Source organism: Pseudophryne corroboree (genome assembly GCF_028390025.1).
Source record: "Pseudophryne corroboree isolate aPseCor3 chromosome 5 unlocalized genomic scaffold, aPseCor3.hap2 SUPER_5_unloc_4, whole genome shotgun sequence".
NCBI lineage: Eukaryota > Metazoa > Chordata > Amphibia > Anura > Myobatrachidae > Pseudophryne > Pseudophryne corroboree.
Window position 1 is genome coordinate 10,001 of NW_026967601.1, and position 22,537 is coordinate 32,537.

Genomic DNA, 22,537 nt, shown 5'->3' on the forward strand with positions numbered 1-22,537 from the left:
TAACCCTAACGCGAACCCTAACCCTACCCTAACCCTAACCCAAACCCTAACCCACTAACCCTAACCCCTAACCCTAACCCTAATGCGAACCCTAACCCCTAACCCTAACCTAACCCTAACGCAAACCCTAACCCTAACCCCTAACCCAACCCTAACCCTAAACCCTGACCCTGACCCTAACCCTAATGCGAACCCTAACCCTAATGCGAACCCTAACCCTAACGCGAACCCTAACCCTAATGCGAACCCTAACCCTACTAACCCTAACGCAAACCCTAATGCGAACCCTAACCCTAATGCGAACCCTAATAACCCTAATGCGAACCCTAACCCCTAATACCCTAACCCTATCCCTAAAACCCTAACTCCCTAATACCCCAACACTAATACGAACCATAACCCTAATATGAACCCTAACCCTAATACGAACCCTAACTCTAATACGAACCCTAACCCAAATAACGCTAACCCAAAACTCTTACCCTAGCATCAACCCTAACCCTAACAATAATAACCGTAACCCAAATATGAACCCTAACCCTAGTAACCCTAACCCATATTTACCTACCTGCCCCTCTCCATGAGGAGACAATGCTCTGTTCCTGGACTCTCCTGGTAATGTATGATTGCCATCACCTGTGGTGAGCCAGGTAATTGATAAGAAAGGTGTTTCACCACAGGTGATGCAATCATACATTACCAGGAAAGTCCAGGAACAGAGCATTGTCTCCCTCATGGAGAGCGGCAGGCAGGCAAGTATGCCCTAACCCACAGGTTCTCAAACTCGGTCCTCGTTACCCCCACACGGTGCATGTTTTGCAGGTCTCCTCACAGAATCAAAAGTGAAATAATTAGCTCCGCCTGTGGACCTTTTAAAATGTGTCAGTGAGTAATTAATACACCTGTGCACCTGCTGGGTTACCTGCAAAACATGCACTGTGTGGGGTCCTGAGGACTGAGTTTGAGAACCTCGGCCCTAACCCACTAAATGTAACCCACTCACGCCAGTATCCCACAGTACATACGTCTAGATATCACAGCTGATATATTTCCCGGGTATAATATACCTGTTGGTTATGATCACGTTTTATGAAGATAGTTTATTCATAATCTAATTGTACAAGTAGAAATTGCAGCCTACGGACTCCGGTAAAATGGCCGCCATCCAGCAGATAAAACTGTAGCTCAGCTTTCCTCTTGTTCCCTCTTCTTAGCTCCGCCCCCAGTAGTCATCATCCTGCGACTGACAACATGTGTCTGGAGAAGGATTCACAACGTGCTGCTAATCTGTAAGTGTCCTGCAGTGTCCGGTGCCCTGTCCTGCTAATGCTATATATTCTGTCCTGCTAGTGTTATATAGTGTCCTGCTACTGTTATATATAGTGTCCTGCTCACATTATATATAGTGTCCTGCTACTGTTATATAGTGTCCTGCTACTGTTATATAGTGTCCTGCTAATGTTATATAGTGTCCTGCTAATGAGAGAGATATATATATATATATATATATATATATATATATATATATATATATATAGTGTCCTGCTAATGTTATATATATATATATATGTGTCCTGCTAATGTTATATATATATATATATATAGTGTCCTGCTAATGTTATATATATATATAGTGTCCTGCTAATGTTATATATATATATAGTGTCCTGCTAATGTTATATATATATAGTGTCCTGCTAATGTTATATATATATATAGTGTCCTGCTAATGTTATATATATAGTGTCCTGCTAATGAGAGATATATATATATATATATATATATATATATATATATATATATATATATATATACTGTCCTGCTAATATCATATATACTGTCCTGCTCACATTATATATACTGCCCTGCTACTGTTATATATAGTGTCCTGCTAATGTTATATATGCTGTCCTGTTCACATTATATATAGTGTCCTGCTACTGTTATATATAGTGTCCTGCTAATGTTATATATATAGTGTCCTGCTACTGTTATATATACACTGCTCAAAAAAATAAAGGGAACACTAAAATAACACATCCTAGATCTGAATGAAATATTCTTATTAAATACTTTGTTCTTTACATAGTTGAATGTGCTGACAACAAAATCACAGAAAAATTATCAATGGAAATCAAATTTATTAACCCATGGAGGTCTGGATTTGGAGTCACCCTCAAAATTAAAGTGGAAAAACACTACAGGCTGATCCAACTTTGATGTAATGTCCTAAAAACAAGTCACAATGAGGCTCAGTAGTGTGTGTGGCCTCCACGTGCCTGTATGACCTCCCTACAACCCACACAAGTGGCTCAGGTAGTGCAGCTCATCCAGGATGGCACATCAATGTGAGCTGTGGCAAGAAGGTTTGCTGTGTCTGTCAGCGTAGTGTCCAGAGCATGGAGGCGCTACCAGGAGACAGGCCAGTACATTAGGAGATGTGGAGGAGGCCGTAGGAGGGCAACAACCCAGCAGCAGGACCGCTACCTCCGCCTTTGTGCAAGGAGGAACAGGAGGAGCACTGCCAGAGCCCTGCAAAATGACCTCCAGCAAGCCACAAATGTGCATGTGTCTACTCAAACGATCAGAAACAGACTCCATGAGGGTGGTAGGAGAGCCCAACGCCCACAGGAGGGGGTTGTGCTTACAGCCCAACACCGTGCAAGACGTTTGGCATTTGCCAGAGAACACCAAGATTGGCAAATTCGCCACTGGCGCCCTGTGCTCTTCACAGATGAAAGCAGGTTCTCACTGAGCACATGTGCCAGATGTGACAGAGTCTGGAGACGCCAAGGAGAACGTTCTGCTGTCTGCACCATCCTCCAGCATGACCGGTTTGGCAGTGGGTCAGTAATGGTGTGGGGTGGCATTTCTTTGGGGGGCCGCACAGCCCTCCATGTGCTCGTCAGAGGTAGCCTGACTGCCATTAGGTACCGAGATGAGATCCTCAGACCCCTTGTGAGACCATATGCTGGTGCGGTTGGCCCTGGGTTCCTCCTAATGCAAGACAATGCTAGACCTCATGTGGCTGGAGTGTGTCAGCAGTTCCTGCAAGACGAAGGCATTGATGCTATGGATTGGCCCACCCGTTCCCCAGACCTGAATCCAATTGAGCACATCTGGGACATCATGTCTCGCTCCATCAACCAATGCGACATTGCTCCACAGACTGTCCAGGAGTTGGCGGATGCTTTAGTCCAGGTCTGGGAGGAGATCCCTCAGGAGACCATCCGCCACCTCATCAGGAGCATGCCCAGGCGTTGTAGGGAGGTCATACAGGCACGTGGAGGCCACACATAATACTGAGCCTCATTTTGACTTGTTTTAAGGACATTACATCAAAGTTGGATCAGCCTGTAGTGTGTTTTTCCACTTTAATTTTGAGCGTGACTCCAAATCCAGACCTCCATGGGTTAATAATAAATTTGATTTCCATTGATAATATTTGTGTGATTTTGTTGTCCGCACATTCAACTATGTAAAGAACAAAGTATTTAATAAGAATATTTCATTCATTCAGATCTAGGATGTGTTATTTTAGTGTTCCCTTTATTTTTTGAGGTAGGTGTGTGTGTGTGTGTGTGTGTGTGTGTGTGTGTGTGTGTGTGTGTGTGTGTGTGTGTGTGTATGTATGTATGTATATATAATCTTTACGTCTCTTCCTCTCTATTACGTGTAATGAATTCTGTGCTGCTATAATGACTGATTGTAACGAGTAATATAAATCTGCAGGATATACTGACATAGGAATAGCTCAGATAATGTACAATGTATCTTTACGTCTGTTCCTCTCTATTACGTGCAATGAATTCTGTGCTGCTATAATGACTGATTGTAACGAGTAATATAAATCTGCAGGATATACTGACATAGGAATAGCTCAGATAATGTACAATGTATCTTTACGTCTGTTCCTCTCTATTACGTGCAATGAATTCTGTGCTGCTATAATGACTGATTGTAACGAGTAATATAAATCTGCAGGATATACTGACATAGGAATAGCTCAGATAATGTAACGTGTATCTTTACGTCTCTTCCTCTCTATTACGTGTAATGAATTCTGTGCTGCTATAATGACTGATTGTAACGAGTAATATAAATCTGCAGGATATACTGACATAGGAATAGCTCAGATAATGTAACGTGTATCTTTACGTCTGTTCCTCTCTATTACGTGTAATGAATTCTGTGCTGCTATAATGACTGATTGTAACGAGTAATATAAATCTGCAGGATATACTGACATAGGAATAGCTCAGATAATGTAACGTGTATCTTTACGTCTGTTCCTCTCTATTACGTGTAATGAATTCTGTGCTGCTATAATGACTGATTGTAACGAGTAATATAAATCTGCAGGTTATACTGACATAGGAATAGCTCAGATAATGTAACGTGTATCTTTACGTCTGTTCCTCTCTATTACTTGTAATGAATTCTGTGCTGCTATAATGACTGATTGTAACGAGTAATATAAATCTGCAGGATATACTGACATAGGAATAGCTCAGATAATGTACAATGTATCTTTACGTCTCTTCCTCTCTATTACGTGTAATGAATTCTGTGCTGCTATAATGACTGATTGTAACGAGTAATATAAATCTGCAGGATATACTGACATAGGAATAGCTCAGATAATGTAACGTGTATCTTTACGTCTGTTCCTCTCTATTACTTGTAATGAATTCTGTGCTGCTATAATGACTGATTGTAACGAGTAATATAAATCTGCAGGATATACTGACATAGGAATAGCTCAGATAATGTAACGTGTATCTTTACGTCTCTTCCTCTCTATTACGTGTAATGAATTCTGTGCTGCTATAATGACTGATTGTAACGAGTAATATAAATCTGCAGGTTATACTGACATAGGAATAGCTCAGATAATGTAACGTGTATCTTTACGTCTCTTCCTCTCTATTACGTGTAATGAATTCTGTGCTGCTATAATGACTGATTGTAACGAGTAATATAAATCTGCAGGTTATACTGACATAGGAATAGCTCAGATAATGTACGTGTATCTTTACGTCTGTTCCTCTCTATTACGTGTAATGAATTCTGTGCTGCTATAATGACTGATTGTAACGAGTAATATAAATCTGCAGGATATACTGACATAGGAATAGCTCAGATAATGTACAATGTATCTTTACGTCTGTTCCTCTCTATTACGTGTAATGAATTCTGTGCTGCTATGACTGATTGTAACGAGTAATATAAATCTGCAGGTTATACTGACATAGGAATAGCTCAGATAATGTAACGTGTATCTTTACGTCTGTTCCTCTCTATTACGTGTAATGAATTCTGTGCTGCTATAATGACTGATTGTAACGAGTAATATAAATCTGCAGGATATACTGACATAGGAATAGCTCAGATAATGTACAATGTATCTTTACGTCTGTTCCTCTCTATTACGTGTAATGAATTCTGTGCTGCTATAATGACTGATTGTAACGAGTAATATAAATCTGCAGGATATACTGACATAGGAATAGCTCAGATAATGTAACGTGTATCTTTACGTCTGTTCCTCTCTATTACGTGCAATGAATTCTGTGCTGCTATAATGACTGATTGGAACGAGTAATATAAATCTGCAGGATATACTGACATAGGAATAGCTCAGATAATGTAACGTGTATCTTTACGTCTGTTCCTCTCTATTACTTGTAATGAATTCTGTGCTGCTATAATGACTGATTGTAACGAGTAATATAAATCTGCAGGATATACTGACATAGGAATAGCTCAGATAATGTAACGTGTATCTTTACGTCTCTTCCTCTCTATTACGTGTAATGAATTCTGTGCTGCTATAATGACTGATTGTAACGAGTAATATAAATCTGCAGGATATACTGACATAGGAATAGCTCAGATAATGTAACGTGTATCTTTACGTCTGTTCCTCTCTATTACGTGCAATGAATTCTGTGCTGCTATAATGACTGATTGTAACGAGTAATATAAATCTGCAGGTTATACTGACATAGGAATAGCTCAGATAATGTAACGTGTATCTTTACGTCTGTTCCTCTCTATTACGTGTAATGAATTCTGTGCTGCTATAATGACTGATTGTAACGAGTAATATAAATCTGCAGGATATACTGACATAGGAATAGCTCAGATAATGTAACGTGTATCTTTACGTCTCTTCCTCTCTATTACGTGTAATGAATTCTGTGCTGCTATAATGACTGATTGTAACGAGTAATATAAATCTGCAGGTTATACTGACATAGGAATAGCTCAGATAATGTACAATGTATCTTTACGTCTGTTCCTCTCTATTACGTGTAATGATTTCTGTGCTGCTATAATGACTGATTGTAACGAGTAATATAAATCTGCAGGATATACTGACATAGGAATAGCTCAGATAATGTACAATGTATCTTTACGTCTGTTCCTCTCTATTACGTGTAATGATTTCTGTGCTGCTATAATGACTGATTGTAACGAGTAATATATAAATCTGCAGGTTATACTGACATAGGAATAGCTCAGATAATGTACAATGTATCTTTACGTCTGTTCCTCTCTATTACGTGTAATGAATTCTGTGCTGCTATGACTGATTGTAACGAGTAATATAAATCTGCAGGTTATACTGACATAGGAATAGCTCAGATAATGTAACGTGTATCTTTACGTCTGTTCCTCTCTATTACGTGTAATGAATTCTGTGCTGCTATAATGACTGATTGTAACGAGTAATATAAATCTGCAGGATATACTGACATAGGAATAGCTCAGATAATGTACAATGTATCTTTACGTCTGTTCCTCTCTATTACGTGTAATGAATTCTGTGCTGCTATAATGACTGATTGTAACGAGTAATATAAATCTGCAGGATATACTGACATAGGAATAGCTCAGATAATGTAACGTGTATCTTTACGTCTGTTCCTCTCTATTACGTGCAATGAATTCTGTGCTGCTATAATGACTGATTGGAACGAGTAATATAAATCTGCAGGATATACTGACATAGGAATAGCTCAGATAATGTAACGTGTATCTTTACGTCTGTTCCTCTCTATTACGTGTAATGAATTCTGTGCTGCTATAATGACTGATTGTAACGAGTAATATAAATCTGCAGGATATACTGACATAGGAATAGCTCAGATAATGTAACGTGTATCTTTACGTCTGTTCCTCTCTATTACGTGCAATGAATTCTGTGCTGCTATAATGACTGATTGTAACGAGTAATATAAATCTGCAGGTTATACTGACATAGGAATAGCTCAGATAATGTAACGTGTATCTTTACGTCTGTTCCTCTCTATTACGTGTAATGAATTCTGTGCTGCTATAATGACTGATTGTAACGAGTAATATAAATCTGCAGGATATACTGACATAGGAATAGCTCAGATAATGTAACGTGTATCTTTACGTCTCTTCCTCTCTATTACGTGTAATGAATTCTGTGCTGCTATAATGACTGATTGTAACGAGTAATATAAATCTGCAGGTTATACTGACATAGGAATAGCTCAGATAATGTACAATGTATCTTTACGTCTGTTCCTCTCTATTACGTGTAATGATTTCTGTGCTGCTATAATGACTGATTGTAACGAGTAATATAAATCTGCAGGATATACTGACATAGGAATAGCTCAGATAATGTACAATGTATCTTTACGTCTGTTCCTCTCTATTACGTGTAATGATTTCTGTGCTGCTATAATGACTGATTGTAACGAGTAATATATAAATCTGCAGGTTATACTGACATAGGAATAGCTCAGATAATGTACAATGTATCTTTACGTCTGTTCCTCTCTATTACGTGTAATGAATTCTGTGCTGCTATAATGACTGATTGGAACGAGTAATATAAATCTGCAGGATATACTGACATAGGAATAGCTCAGATAATGTAACGTTTATCTTTACGTCTGTTCCTCTCTATTACGTGTAATGAATTCTGTGCTGCTATAATGACTGATTGTAACGAGTAATATAAATCTGCAGGATATACTGACATAGGAATAGCTCAGATAATGTAACGTGTATCTTTACGTCTGTTCCTCTCTATTACGTGTAATGAATTCTGTGCTGCTATAATGACTGATTGGAACGAGTAATATAAATCTGCAGGATATACTGACATAGGAATAGCTCAGATAATGTAACGTGTATCTTTACGTCTGTTCCTCTCTATTACTTGTAATGAATTCTGTGCTGCTATAATGACTGATTGTAACGAGTAATATAAATCTGCAGGATATACTGACATAGGAATAGCTCAGATAATGTAACGTGTATCTTTACGTCTCTTCCTATCTATTACGTGTAATGAATTCTGTGCTGCTATAATGACTGATTGTAACGAGTAATATAAATCTGCAGGATATACTGACATAGGAATAGCTCAGATAATGTACAATGTATCTTTACGTCTGTTCCTCTCTATTACGTGCAATGAATTCTGTGCTGCTATAATGACTGATTGTAACGAGTAATATAAATCTGCAGGTTATACTGACATAGGAATAGCTCAGATAATGTAACGTGTATCTTTACGTCTGTTCCTCTCTATTACGTGTAATGAATTCTGTGCTGCTATAATGACTGAATGTAACAAATGTGTTTTCCTAGATTGATAAATACGTGCAGAGATGTAACCTGGGTCCATCGCACTCATCTCTCGCTGTTCCCTCCTCAGGGTTAGGAATCTTATGGAGCCATCACTTTGCTGTGAGTTCCTCTCCTTCCTCAGCCCAGAGACTCGGCCGGATGTGAAGAGCAAGGCTCTGGACTATGTGCTCGGCGTCAGTGTGACACCTCCGGGGCGGAAGAGTCTGTGTGATTTGCCAGGATTACTGCAAACTCTGCTAGACTTGACCTCTGACCTATCGCCACCAGTTGTCCAGGATTCCTATCGCATACTGGTGAATATGACCTCTGACCCATGCACTCACCTTGCTCTGCTGGACATCCCCACCCTGCTCCCCACGCTGATCAGTCGCCTGTGCGATCCGCAGTATATTTACGCTGACTCTGTCTGTACAGCGCTCTGCAACCTGAGCCGCGAGGCGGACACCTGCCGTTCTGTGCTGTCTGCTCTAAAGCCTTCAGGATTCAACCAGATTCTGGAAATGACGTGTAGTCCCAAGTACAATCCAGCAGCCACACTGGACTATCTCGGGCCGCTGCTGTGTAATCTGACGCAGCTTGCAGAAGGCAGAGACTTTATCCTGGACAGAACCAGGTGAGATCTGAGCGGTCTGAGGCCGGGTACGCACCTGCCGATGTATTAGCCTAAGATGTGGGGGTTTCTTTACACCCAGGGCAGCGATTATCATATCACATTAAACTGAAATGAGAGATTATAAGGTGGGATTGTAGATTTGATGTGGAATGACCCAGTCCTAGAGAAGCGTCTGTCCAATAGGAACAGATGGTGAAGGCCAAACTGGAAGATGACGTAGGAGGGGCGATCGGAGGCGCATGCGTGGCCAGCCGCTGAGCGAGTATACGCAGTGCTGGCCTATAGTAATGGCGTCTGTTGCGTCATCATGTCTCCAGAGCGCTTTCATATTGTATTACCTTTTATGCTGAGACGGAAAGCGAATATAGGTCGCAGTACATCGGACGCTAAAAGATTGTTTATCCCGCAATAATGAAACTAACCAAGAAAGAGAATCTCCATTGTCAAGTGACAGAGAGCGAATGGCGTTACAGAGATCGCTTCTGTGCGACGCTGGGGCGGGCCGCCATTGTGAATATATAAGCGATTGCATTACACGTGTACAGGCGTGGGCCGCTAGTGTGAATATATAAGCGATTGCATTACACATGTACAGGGGTGGGCCGCTGGTGTGAATATATAAGCGATTGTATTACACGTGTACAGGCGTGGGCCGCTGGTGTGAATATATAAGTGATTGCATTACACGTGTACAGACGTGGGCCGCTGGTGTGAATATATAAGCGATTGCATTACACGTGTACAGACGTGGGCCGCTGGTGTGAATATATAAGCGATTGTATTACACGTGTACAGGCGTGGGCCGCTGGTGTGAATATATAAGCGATTGCAATGCACGTGTACAGGCGTGGGCCGCTGGTGTGAATATATAAGTGATTGCAATGCACGTGTACAGGCGTGGGCCGCTGGTGTGAATATATAAGTGATTGCATTACACGTGTACAGACGTGGGGCGCTGGTGTGAATATATAAGCGATTGCAATGCACGTGTACAGACGTGGGCCGCTGGTGTGAATATATAAGCGATTGCAATGCACGTGTACAGACGTGGGGCGCTGGTGTGAATATATAAGCGATTGCAATGCACGTGTACAGACGTGGGCCGCTGGTGTGAATATATAAGCGATTGCAATGCACGTGTACAGACGTGGGGCGCTGGTGTGAATATATAAGCGATTGCAATGCACGTGTACAGACGTGGGGCGCTGGTGTGAATATATAAGCGATTGCAATGCACGTGTACAGACGTGGGGCGCTGGTGTGAATATATAAGCGATTGCAATGCACGTGTACAGACGTGGGCTGCTGGTGTGAATATATAAGCGATTGCAATGCACGTGTACAGGCGTGGGGCGCTGGTGTGAATATATAAGTGATTGCAATGCACGTGTACAGGCGTGGGCCGCTGGTGTGAATATATAAGCGATTGCAATGCACGTGTACAGACGTGGGGCGCTGGTGTGAATATATAAGCGATTGCAATGCACGTGTACAGACGTGGGGCGCTGGTGTGAATATATAAGCGATTGCAATGCACGTGTACAGACGTGGGCCGCTGGTGTGAATATATAAGCGATTGCAATGCACGTGTACAGGCGTGGGCCGCTGGTGTGAATATATAAGCGATTGCAATGCACGTGTACAGGCGTGGGCCGCTGGTGTGAATATATAAGCGATTGCAATGCACGTGTACAGGCGTGGGCCGCTGGTGTGAATATATAAGTGATTGCATTACACGTGTACAGACGTGGGGCGCTGGTGTGAATATATAAGTGATTGCATTACACGTGTACAGACGTGGGGCGCTGGTGTGAATATATAAGCGATTGCAATGCACGTGTACAGGCGTGGGCCGCTGGTGTGAATATATAAGCGATTGCAATGCACGTGTACAGACGTGGGCCGCTGGTGTGAATATATAAGTGATTGCATTACACGTGTACAGACGTGGGCCGCTAGTGTGAATATATAAGTGATTGCAATGCACGTGTACAGGCGTGGGCCGCTGGTGTGAATATATAAGCGATTGCAATGCACGTGTACAGACGTGGGCCGCTGGTGTGAATATATAAGTGATTGCATTACACGTGTACAGACGTGGGCCGCTGGTGTGAATATATAAGCGATTGCAATGCACGTGTACAGACGTGGGCCGCTGGTGTGAATATATAAGTGATTGCAATGCACGTGTACAGACGTGGGCCGCTGGTGTGAATATATAAGCGATTGCAATGCACGTGTACAGACGTGGGCCGCTGGTGTGAATATATAAGCGATTGCAATGCACGTGTACAGGCGTGGGGCGCTGGTGTGAATATATAAGCGATTGCAATGCACGTGTACAGGCGTGGGGCGCTGGTGTGAATATATAAGCGATTGCAATGCACGTGTACAGACGTGGGCCGCTGGTGTGAATATATAAGCGATTGCAATGCACGTGTACAGACGTGGGGCGCTGGTGTGAATATATAAGAGATTGCAATGCACGTGTACAGACGTGGGCCGCTGGTGTGAATATATAAGCGATTGCAATGCACGTGTACAGACGTGGGCCGCTGGTGTGAATATATAAGCGATTGCAATGCACGTGTACAGGCGTGGGCCGCTGGTGTGAATATATAAGCGATTGCAATGCACGTGTACAGACGTGGGCGCTGGTGTGAATATATAAGCGATTGCAATGCACGTGTACAGACGTGGGCCGCTGGTGTGAATATATAAGCGATTGCAATGCACGTGTACAGGCGTGGGGCGCTGGTGTGAATATATAAGCGATTGCAATGCACGTGTACAGGCGTGGGGCGCTGGTGTGAATATATAAGCGATTGCAATGCACGTGTACAGACGTGGGCCGCTGGTGTGAATATATAAGCGATTGCAATGCACGTGTACAGACGTGGGGCGCTGGTGTGAATATATAAGCGATTGCAATGCACGTGTACAGGCGTGGGCCGCTGGTGTGAATATATAAGCGATTGCAATGCACGTGTACAGACGTGGGCCTCTAGTGTGAATATATAAGCGATTGCAATGCACGTGTACAGACGTGGGCCGCTGGTGTGAATATATAAGCGATTGCAATGCACGTGTACAGACGTGGGGCGCTGGTGTGAATATATAAGAGATTGCAATGCACGTGTACAGACGTGGGCCGCTGGTGTGAATATATAAGCGATTGCAATGCACGTGTACAGACGTGGGCCTCTAGTGTGAATATATAAGCGATTGCAATGCACGTGTACAGGCGTGGGCCGCTGGTGTGAATATATAAGCGATTGCAATGCACGTGTACAGACGTGGGCCGCTGGTGTGAATATATAAGCGATTGCAATGCACGTGTACAGACGTGGGCCGCTGGTGTGAATATATAAGCGATTGCAATGCACGTGTACAGACGTGGGCCGCTGGTGTGAATATATAAGCGATTGCAATGCACGTGTACAGACGTGGGCCGCTGGTGTGAATATATAAGCGATTGCAATGCACGTGTACAGACGTGGGCCGCTGGTGTGAATATATAAGTGATTGCAATGCACGTGTACAGACGTGGGCGCTGGTGTGAATATATAAGCGATTGCAATGCACGTGTACAGACGTGGGCCGCTGGTGTGAATATATAAGCGATTGCAATGCACGTGTACAGACGTGGGCCGCTGGTGTGAATATATAAGCGATTGCAATGCACGTGTACAGACGTGGGCCGCTGGTGTGAATATATAAGCGATTGCAATGCACGTGTACAGACGTGGGCCGCTGGTGTGAATATATAAGCGATTGCAATGCACGTGTACAGACGTGGGCCGCTGGTGTGAATATATAAGCGATTGCAATGCACGTGTACAGACGTGGGCCGCTGGTGTGAATATATAAGCGATTGCAATGCACGTGTACAGACGTGGGCCGCTGGTGTGAATATATAAGCGATTGCAATGCACGTGTACAGACGTGGGCCGCTGGTGTGAATATATAAGTGATTGCAATGCACGTGTACAGACGTGGGCCGCTGGTGTGAATATATAAGCGATTGCAATGCACGTGTACAGACGTGGGCCGCTAGTGTGAATATATAAGCGATTGCAATGCACGTGTACAGACGTGGGCCGCTGGTGTGAATATATAAGTGATTGCATTACACGTGTACAGACGTGGGCTGCTGGTGTGAATATATAAGTGATTGCAATGCACGTGTACAGACGTGGGGCGCTGGTGTGAATATATAAGTGATTGCAATGCACGTGTACAGACGTGGGCTGCTGGTGTGAATATATAAGTGATTGCAATGCACGTGTACAGACGTGGGCCGCTGGTGTGAATATATAAGCGATTGCAATGCACGTGTACAGACGTGGGGCGCTGGTGTGAATATATAAGCGATTGCAATGCACGTGTACAGACGTGGGCCGCTGGTGTGAATATATAAGCGATTGCAATGCACGTGTACAGACGTGGGCCGCTGGTGTGAATATATAAGCGATTGCAATGCACGTGTACAGACGTGGGCCGCTGGTGTGAATATATAAGCGATTGCAATGCACGTGTACAGACGTGGGGCGCTGGTGTGAATATATAAGCGATTGCAATGCACGTGTACAGGCGTGGGCCGCTGGTGTGAATATATAAGCGATTGCAATGCACGTGTACAGACGTGGGGCGCTGGTGTGAATATATAAGCGATTGCAATGCACGTGTACAGACGTGGGCCGCTGGTGTGAATATATAAGCGATTGCAATGCACGTGTACAGACGTGGGCCGCTGGTGTGAATATATAAGCGATTGCAATGCACGTGTACAGACGTGGGCCGCTGGTGTGAATATATAAGCGATTGCAATGCACGTGTACAGACGTGGGCCGCTGGTGTGAATATATAAGCGATTGCAATGCACGTGTACAGACGTGGGCTGCTGGTGTGAATATATAAGCGATTGCAATGCACGTGTACAGACGTGGGCCGCTGGTGTGAATATATAAGTGATTGCATTACACGTGTACAGACGTGGGCCGCTGGTGTGAATATATAAGCGATTGCAATGCACGTGTACAGGCGTGGGCCGCTGGTGTGAATATATAAGCGATTGCAATGCACGTGTACAGACGTGGGCCGCTGGTGTGAATATATAAGCGATTGCAATGCACGTGTACAGACGTGGGCTGCTGGTGTGAATATATAAGCGATTGCAATGCACGTGTACAGACGTGGGCCGCTGGTGTGAATATATAAGCGATTGCAATGCACGTGTACAGACGTGGGCGCTGGTGTGAATATATAAGCGATTGCATTACACGTGTACAGACGTGGGCCGCTGGTGTGAATATATAAGCGATTGCAATGCACGTGTACAGACGTGGGCTGCTGGTGTGAATATATAAGCGATTGCAATGCACGTGTACAGACGTGGGCCGCTGGTGTGAATATATAAGCGATTGCAATGCACGTGTACAGACGTGGGCCGCTGGTGTGAATATATAAGCGATTGCAATGCACGTGTACAGACGTGGGCCGCTGGTGTGAATATATAAGCGATTGCAATGCACGTGTACAGACGTGGGCTGCTGGTGTGAATATATAAGCGATTGCAATGCACGTGTACAGACGTGGGCCGCTGGTGTGAATATATAAGCGATTGCAATGCACGTGTACAGACGTGGGGCGCTGGTGTGAATATATAAGAGATTGCAATGCACGTGTACAGACGTGGGCCGCTGGTGTGAATATATAAGCGATTGCAATGCACGTGTACAGACGTGGGGCGCTGGTGTGAATATATAAGAGATTGCAATGCACGTGTACAGACGTGTCGTTAGAGGGAATAGGCTGAGGACTAATGATGGCCCTGATTTAGAGTTGGTGCAAATTGCACTTTTTATACAAACCCTGTAGCACTGCAAGCAAGGTGTACGTGTGGATTTGTATGGTTTGTGTATCTGCTGCATGCACATAGCGGTCAGCTGGTTTACACAGATGTTACACTGCTCTGCTCCTCCACAACTTTACACTAAATTGTGCATTTCTCTTACGTCCTAGAGGATACTGGAGTCCATTTAGTACCATGGGGTATAGACTGGTCCACTAGGAGCCATGGGCACTTTAAGAAATTAACAGTGTGGGCTGGCTCCTCCCTCTATGCCCCTCCTACCAGACTCGGTTTAGAAAATGTCGGTCACGCTTATGGAAGCTCCTGAACAGTTTTCTGTATTTATTTTCTATTTGTTATTTTCAGTCAGTTCTGTTTGGCAGCAGCCTGACTGCTTCATGGTACCTAGGGGGGGGAGAACTTCCTAAAGAGTTAATGGTCAGGTTTCTCCGCTGACAGGACATTGAGCTCCTGAGGATCCTATTCGCAAGCCCCACCACGGCGAGCATACAGACCCACAGTACGCCGTCACCCCTAACAGAACCAGAAGTAAGACGAGTGGTGAGTGCAACGCCGGCGTCCCTGTTAGCAGGTCGCCAGCGCTAATGGCGGCACAAGGGTAGGAGCGCAGCGCTGACCGGCTGTGGCTCCAGGCTTCAGTATCACACAGTCACAGTGTGCATCCGCGCTGAGGGGCGAGCTGAAGTCTGTACCGAATACCCACACTGGCACAAAGGCTTACAGGAGTTCTAACCCACTGGTAAGCACACACAACACCTCAGGCCAGTATAAAAAAAACAGGAAGACCGCGTGCCATTGAGGGGGCGGGGCTTCACTATGAACGGATCCAGCAGCTCACCAGCGCCATTTTCCCTCTGCAGATCTCGCTGAACAGTCTCTCACAGGGACAGCGCAGCTCCTCCTTCAAGACTCCAGTTTACCTCGGCGGTACCAGGGGGTTATAGCAAAGGGGGGGAGCAATATTGTATACTAAGCCCCTATTAAGGGTACTTAGTTTGCGACCCGGCTGTGTTATTGTGGCCATAAGGGCGCGGTGTGGCTGGCTCCATCATGCGCTGTCTCCCCCTAGAAGGACTCTGGGTGGGTTAACGGTGTTTTTAACCTCTTCTCTACTGTGTGGCTGTGTTTTACTTGTTGCCATGTCAGAGGAGTGTGTCCTGCACTGCAGATTACTTCTCATCCCCGAGGGGATCACTACAGTGTACTCAGGATAGTGCACCTTCTCAGGTTAGTAGGTCGGAACCGGTGTGGCTAGACTCGCTAAAAGGGATGATTTCCAATATTTCTCATAAATTGTCCCAAACTGAGAAAGAGACGCAATGCTTAAGACAGTCTATATATGACCTGGGGAATAAGGATTCAAGGCCCATACCAGCATCTCAGACCCCTACCATTTGTCCACAAAAGTGTACGCTGGCACAGATCCTGCATACTGACACCGATGATGATGCCACTAATGCAGATGACGGTGATGTGGATTTTGGGGGGGGGGGGGGGGGGGGGATGCAGTTCTGTCACAGGGAATACAGGTCCTAATAGAAGCTATTAGGGAGGCCCTACACATTACTGATAAAGTGATAGATACTGAGGAATCTCATTTTAATGTGTGAGAAATTCGTCTGATAATTTCCCTGCATCTAAAGAGTTAAATTCTCTATTTGAAGAAACTTGGGTCAATCCTGACAAAGTTTCAGATCCCTAAACGGTTAATTACATCTTTCCCTTTTCCGCAGGATGACAGGAAAAAGTGGGAGGTCCCGCCAATTGTTGATGCCTCAATTACTAGGTTGTCCCGTAAAATAATCTTACTGGTCCCGGGGGCAGCCTCCTTAAAGGACAAGGCTGACCGCAACATTAAGACCACTCTCACATCTCTGTGCACGGCTATGGCCCAGAGACCCACTATAGCTTGTGCTTGGATCACTAGGGCCATTTCCAAATGGTCAGGTACTCTGATAGAGGACCTAGATTCCTTACACAGGAGGGAGATCGTTTTACTCCTACAGCATATACAGGACTCTGCTAATTTCATGGTGGAGGCCCTATAAGAGGTAGGCTTACTCCACGCACGCTCCAGGCCGTGTCAGCACATAGGGGCTAATGGCTATGCCAGTGGACTGCGGATTCCAGGAAAGGAGCGGAAAGCCCACCATTCACAGGTGAGGCCCTGCTTGGAGATGACCTGGATACGTGGATATCTAAGGCCACGGCGGGTAAGTCTACATACCTTCCTTCCGCAGTCCCCCCAGCTAGGAAAACCTACACGGCTCCAACTCTGCAGTCCTTTCGGACAGCAAAAGTCAAAGGTAAATCCAAAGGTAATTCTACTACCTTCAAAGGTAATAGAAGTAAACCCAGAAAACCTGTACCTACAGGTTTAAAGGAACAGACCTCCGGCTCTGTTTCCTCAAAGCCTTCAGCATGACGGTAGACCGCACTGCCTGGAGGACAGGCAGTTGGGAGCCCGTTTAAGATATTTCAGTCACATGGGTAACATCATGCCAGGATCCCTCGGTCACAGAGCTTGTCACCCAGGGCTACAGACTGGAGTTTCAGGAACTCCCACCTCACAGTATAACCTTACAGGCAGCAATACAAAAACTGGTACAGACCCAGGTCATTGTTCCAGTTCCACCTCACTTACAGAACAAAGGTTACTATTCCAACCTGTTTGTGGTTCCGAAACCAGATGGTTCGGTAAGACCCATTTTAAACCTCAACTCCCTGAACCCGTATTTGCGGGTCTTCAAATTCAAGATGGACTCTCTGAGAGCTGTGATTTCAGGTCTGGAGGAAGGAGAATTCTTGGTGTCTCTGGATATCAAGGATGCGTACCTTCACAACTCAATCTGGCCGCCTCTTCAGGTTTGCATTACAGGGCTGTCACTACCAGTTCCAGGCCCTGCCTTTTGGCCTCTCAACAGCACCACGGGTGTTCACGAAGGTCATGGCGGAGATGATGTTCCTCCTCCGCAAACAGGGAGTGAACATAATTCCGTACCTGGACGACCTGCTGATAAAAGCATCATCCAGGGAAAGACTGCTGGACAGCATTGCAATCTTGACTCAACTGCTCCAGGATCACGGGTGGATTCTGAACCTATCAACATCTCACCTGGATCCAACGAGGAATCTTCAGTTTCTGGGAATGATACTGGACACGGAAGAAATTAGAGTTTTCCTTCCATTGGAAAAGGCATTGGTAATCCAGTCGATGGTCGAGGTCCTAAAACCACCCTGGATATCTGTGCATTTGTCTTCTGGGGAAGATGGTGGTGGCTTACGAAGCCCTGCAGTACGGAAGGTTCCACGCGAGGTCCTTCCAGTTGGATCTGTCTGTCACCAAGAGCCAGGATTTCTCTGCTGTGGTGGCTTCAGACTTCTCACCTGACAGAGGGCCGAAGGTTCGGGATTCAAAATTGGATTCTGCAAACCTCAGAGGTTGGGGAGCAGTCACCCAGGAAAATAGTCAAGTCAGGAAACCATTCTTCCAATCAACATTCTGGAACTAAGGGCCATATACAACGCCCTTCTACAGGCATCACCTCTTCTTCAAGATCAGGCCATCCAGGTTCAGTCGGACAATGTGACTGCGGTAACGTACATAAACCGACAGAGCGGAACGAAGAGCAGAGCAGCAATGTCGGAGGTAACAAGGATTCTCCTTTGGGCAGAAAGACATGCTGTGGCGTTTTCCGCAGACTTCCTCAGCAGGCACTGCCTTCACCCAGAGGTGTTCGGATGCTTGACACGTTGGTGGGGAATTCCACAGTTCGACATGATGGCCTCTCGTCTCAACAAGAAGCTCAGGCGGTATTGTTCCAGGTCGAGAGACGCACAGGCAGTGGCGGTGGACGCTCTGGTGACTCCATGGGTCTATCAGATGGTGTATGTGTTTCCACCACTTCCATTGATCCCAAGAATTCTCAAAAGAATAAAAAGGGAAAAGGTTCAATCAATTCTCATTGCTCCGGATTGGCCAAGAAGGGCTTGGTACGCGGATCTACTGGAAATGCTCCTGGAGGATCCGTGGCCTCTACCTCTTCAAGACGATCTTCTGCAATAGGGTCCGTTCGTCTATCAAGCCTTAACTCGTCTACGTTTGATGGCATGGAGGTTGAGCGTTAAATTCTAGCCCGGAAAGGGATTCCGGACAGGGTAATTCCTACCTTGATCCAAGCCAGAAAAGGGGTAACGTCTAAACATTACCACCGTATTTGGAGAAAATAAGTCTCTTGGTGTGAAAACAGGAAATTTCCTGTGTTGGAATTTCAACTGGGAAGTTTTCTGCTTTTTCTGAAGTCAGGTGTGGATGTGGGCTTACGCCTGGGCTCCATAAAAATCCAGATTTTGGCCTTATCCATTTTCTTCCAGAAACAGTTGGCTTCCCTCCCCGAGGTTCAGACGTTCTTGAAAGGTGTTCTGCACATCCAACTGCCCTTTCTGCCTCCCGCGGCCCCTTGGGATCTCAATGTGGTGTTGCAGCTTCTACAGTCTGAATGGTTTGAGCCTCTACAGGAGGTTGACGTAAAGTTTCTTACGTGGAAGACCGTCACACTGTTGGCCTTGGTTTCTGCAAGACGTGTGTCGGAATTGGGGGCGTTGTCTCACAAGATCCCCTATTTGATTGTTCATGAAGATAGAGCTGAACTCAGAACTCGTCAGCAATTTCTTCCAAAGGTGGTGTCTGCATTTCATATAAAGCAACCTATTGTGATTCCGGTGGTTACCGACACCTTTGTTACCTCAGAGTCCTTGGATGTTAGGGCTTTGAAAATCTATGTGAGGCAGACAGCTCATCACAGAAAATCTGACTCGCTGTTTGTGCACTATGATCCCAATAAAATTGGGTGTCCTGCTTCAAAGCAGTCTATTGCTCGCTGGATCAGGCTTACTATCCAGCATGCTTATTCTACGGCAGGCATGCCAGTTCCAAAATCTGTACAGGCCCACTCTACTAGGTCGGTGGGTTCTTCCTGGGCGGCTGCCTGGGGTGTCTCTGCTTTACAGCTCTGCCGACCAGCTACTTGGTCAGGTTCGAACACGTTTGCTAAGTTCTACAAGTTCAATACTTTGGCCTCTGAAGACCTTCAGTTCGGTCAGTCAGTTCTGCGGGAACCTCAGCACTCACCCCTCTGCCTGTGTGATGTAGCAGTGCCCCCCCCCCCTCTGCCTGTGTGATGTAGCAGTGGTCTCCCCTCTGCCTGTGTGATGTAGCAGTGCCCCCCCCCCCTGCCTGTATGATGTAGCAGTGGTCTCCCCTCTGCCTGTGTGATGTAGCAGTGCCCCCCCCCCCCCCCTGCCTGTGTGATGTATCGGCGGTCTCCCCTTTGCCTGTGTGATGTAGCAGTGCCCCCCCCCCCTCTGCCTGTGTGATGTAGCAATGGTCTCCCCTCAGCCTAGGAGGAGTAGTAGTAGTCTCCACCCTGCCTGTGTGATGTAGCGCCGGTCCCCCTTCTGCCTGTGTGATGTAGCGCCGGTCCCCCTTCTGCCTGTGTGATGTAGCGCCGGTCCCCCTTCTGCCTGTGTGATGTAGCGCCGGTCCCCCCTCTGCCTGTGTGATGTAGCATTGCCCCCCCCCCCATTGCCTGTATGATGTAGCAGTGGTCTCCCCTCTACCTGTGTGATGTAGCAGTGCGCCCCCCCCCCCCTCTGCCTGTGTGATGTAGCAGCGGTCTCCCCTCTGCCTGTGAGGAGGAGGAGGAGGAGTAGTAGTAGTCTCCACTCTGCCTGTGTGATGTAGCGTCTGTCCCCCTTCTGCCTGTGTGATGTAGCAGTGCCCCCCTCTACATGTATGATGTAGCAGTGCCCCCCCCCCCCCTGCCTGTGTGATGTAGCAGCGGTCTCCCCTCTGCCTGTGTGATGTAGCAGTGCCCCCCCCCCCCTGCCTGTGTGATGTAGCAGCGGTCTCCCCTCTGCCTGTGTGATGTAGCAGTGCCCCCTCCCCTGCCTGTGTGATGTAGCAGTGCCGCCCCCCCCCCCCTGCCTGTGTGATGTAGCGGCGGTCTCCCCTCTGCCTGTGTGATGTAGCGGCGGTCTCCCCTCTGCCTGTGTGATGTAGCAGTGCCCCCCCCCCCCCCTCTGCCTGTGTGATGTAGCAGTGCCCCCCCCCCCCCTCTGCCTGTATGATGTAGCAGTGGTCTCCCCTCTGCCTGTGTGATGTAGCAGTGCCCCCCCCCCCTGCCTGTGTGATGTAGCAGCGGTCTCCCCTCTGCCTGTGTGATGTAGCAGTGCCCCCCCCCCCCTCTGCCTGTGTGATGTAGCAATGGTCCCCCCTCTGCCTGTGTGATGTAGCAGTGGTCTCCCCTCTGCCTGTGTGATGTAGCAGTGCCCCCCCCCCCTGCCTGTGTGATGTAGCAGCGGTCTCCCCTCTGCCTGTGTGATGTAGCAGTGCCCCCCCCCCCCTCTGCCTGTGTGATGTAGCAGTGCCCCCCCCCCCCCCTCTGCCTGTATGATGTAGCAGTGGTCTCCCCTCTGCCTGTGTGATGTAGCAGTGCCCCCCCCCCCTGCCTGTGTGATGTAGCAGCGGTCTCCCCTCTGCCTGTGTGATGTAGCAGTGCCCCCCCCCCCCTCTGCCTGTGTGATGTAGCAATGGTCCCCCCTCTGCCTGTGAGGAGGAGTAGTAGTAGTCTCCACTCTGCCTGTGTGATGTAGCAGTGCCCCCCCCCCCCTCTGCCTGTGTGATGTAGCAGTGCCCCCCCCCCCCTCTGCCTGTATGATGTAGCAGTGGTCTCCCCTCTGCCTGTGTGATGTAGCAGTGCCCCCCCCCCCTGCCTGTGTGATGTAGCAGCGGTCTCCCCTCTGCCTGTGTGATGTAGCAGTGCCCCCCCCCCCCCCTCTGCCTGTGTGATGTAGCAATGGTCCCCCCTCTGCCTGTGAGGAGGAGTAGTAGTAGTCTCCACTCTGCCTGTGTGATGTAGCAGTGCCCCCCCCCCCCTCTGCCTGTGTGATGTAGCAGTGCCCCCCCCCCCCCTCTGCCTGTATGATGTAGCAGTGGTCTCCCCTCTGCCTGTGTGATGTAGCAGTGCCCCCCCCCCCCTGCCTGTGTGATGTAGCAGCGGTCTCCCCTCTGCCTGTGTGATGTAGCAGTGCCCCCCCCCCCCCCTCTGCCTGTGTGATGTAGCAATGGTCCCCCCTCTGCCTGTGAGGAGGAGTAGTAGTAGTCTCCACTCTGCCTGTGTGATGTAGCAGTGCCCCCCCCCCCCTCTGCCTGTGTGATGTAGCAGTGCCCCCCCCCCCCCCCTCTGCCTGTATGATGTAGCAGTGGTCTCCCCTCTGCCTGTGTGATGTAGCAGTGCCCCCCCCCCCTGCCTGTGTGATGTAGCAGCGGTCTCCCCTCTGCCTGTGTGATGTAGCAGTGCCCCCCCCCCCCCCTCTGCCTGTGTGATGTAGCAATGGTCCCCCCTCTG

General features: G+C 46.7%; 1 protein-coding gene across 2 annotated transcripts in view; it reads left to right on the top strand.

The window, feature by feature from the left end:
* The first annotated feature begins 1,193 nt into the window (after nucleotides 1–1,193).
* The window catches only part of HGH1 (HGH1 homolog), an 81,317-nt gene continuing 59,973 nt past the window's right edge, over nucleotides 1,194–22,537 (top strand). The window contains exons 1-2 of one of the 2 annotated variants that reach the window (XM_063950404.1): nucleotides 1,194–1,289; nucleotides 8,708–9,253. In XM_063950404.1, coding sequence (XP_063806474.1) covers nucleotides 1,252–1,289; nucleotides 8,708–9,253 — 584 coding nt within the window. In that variant the 5' untranslated portion in view covers nucleotides 1,194–1,251. Of the gene's footprint in view, nucleotides 1,290–8,640; nucleotides 9,254–22,537 lie in introns of both variants that reach the window. The other variant, XM_063950405.1, reaches the window with a different exon arrangement.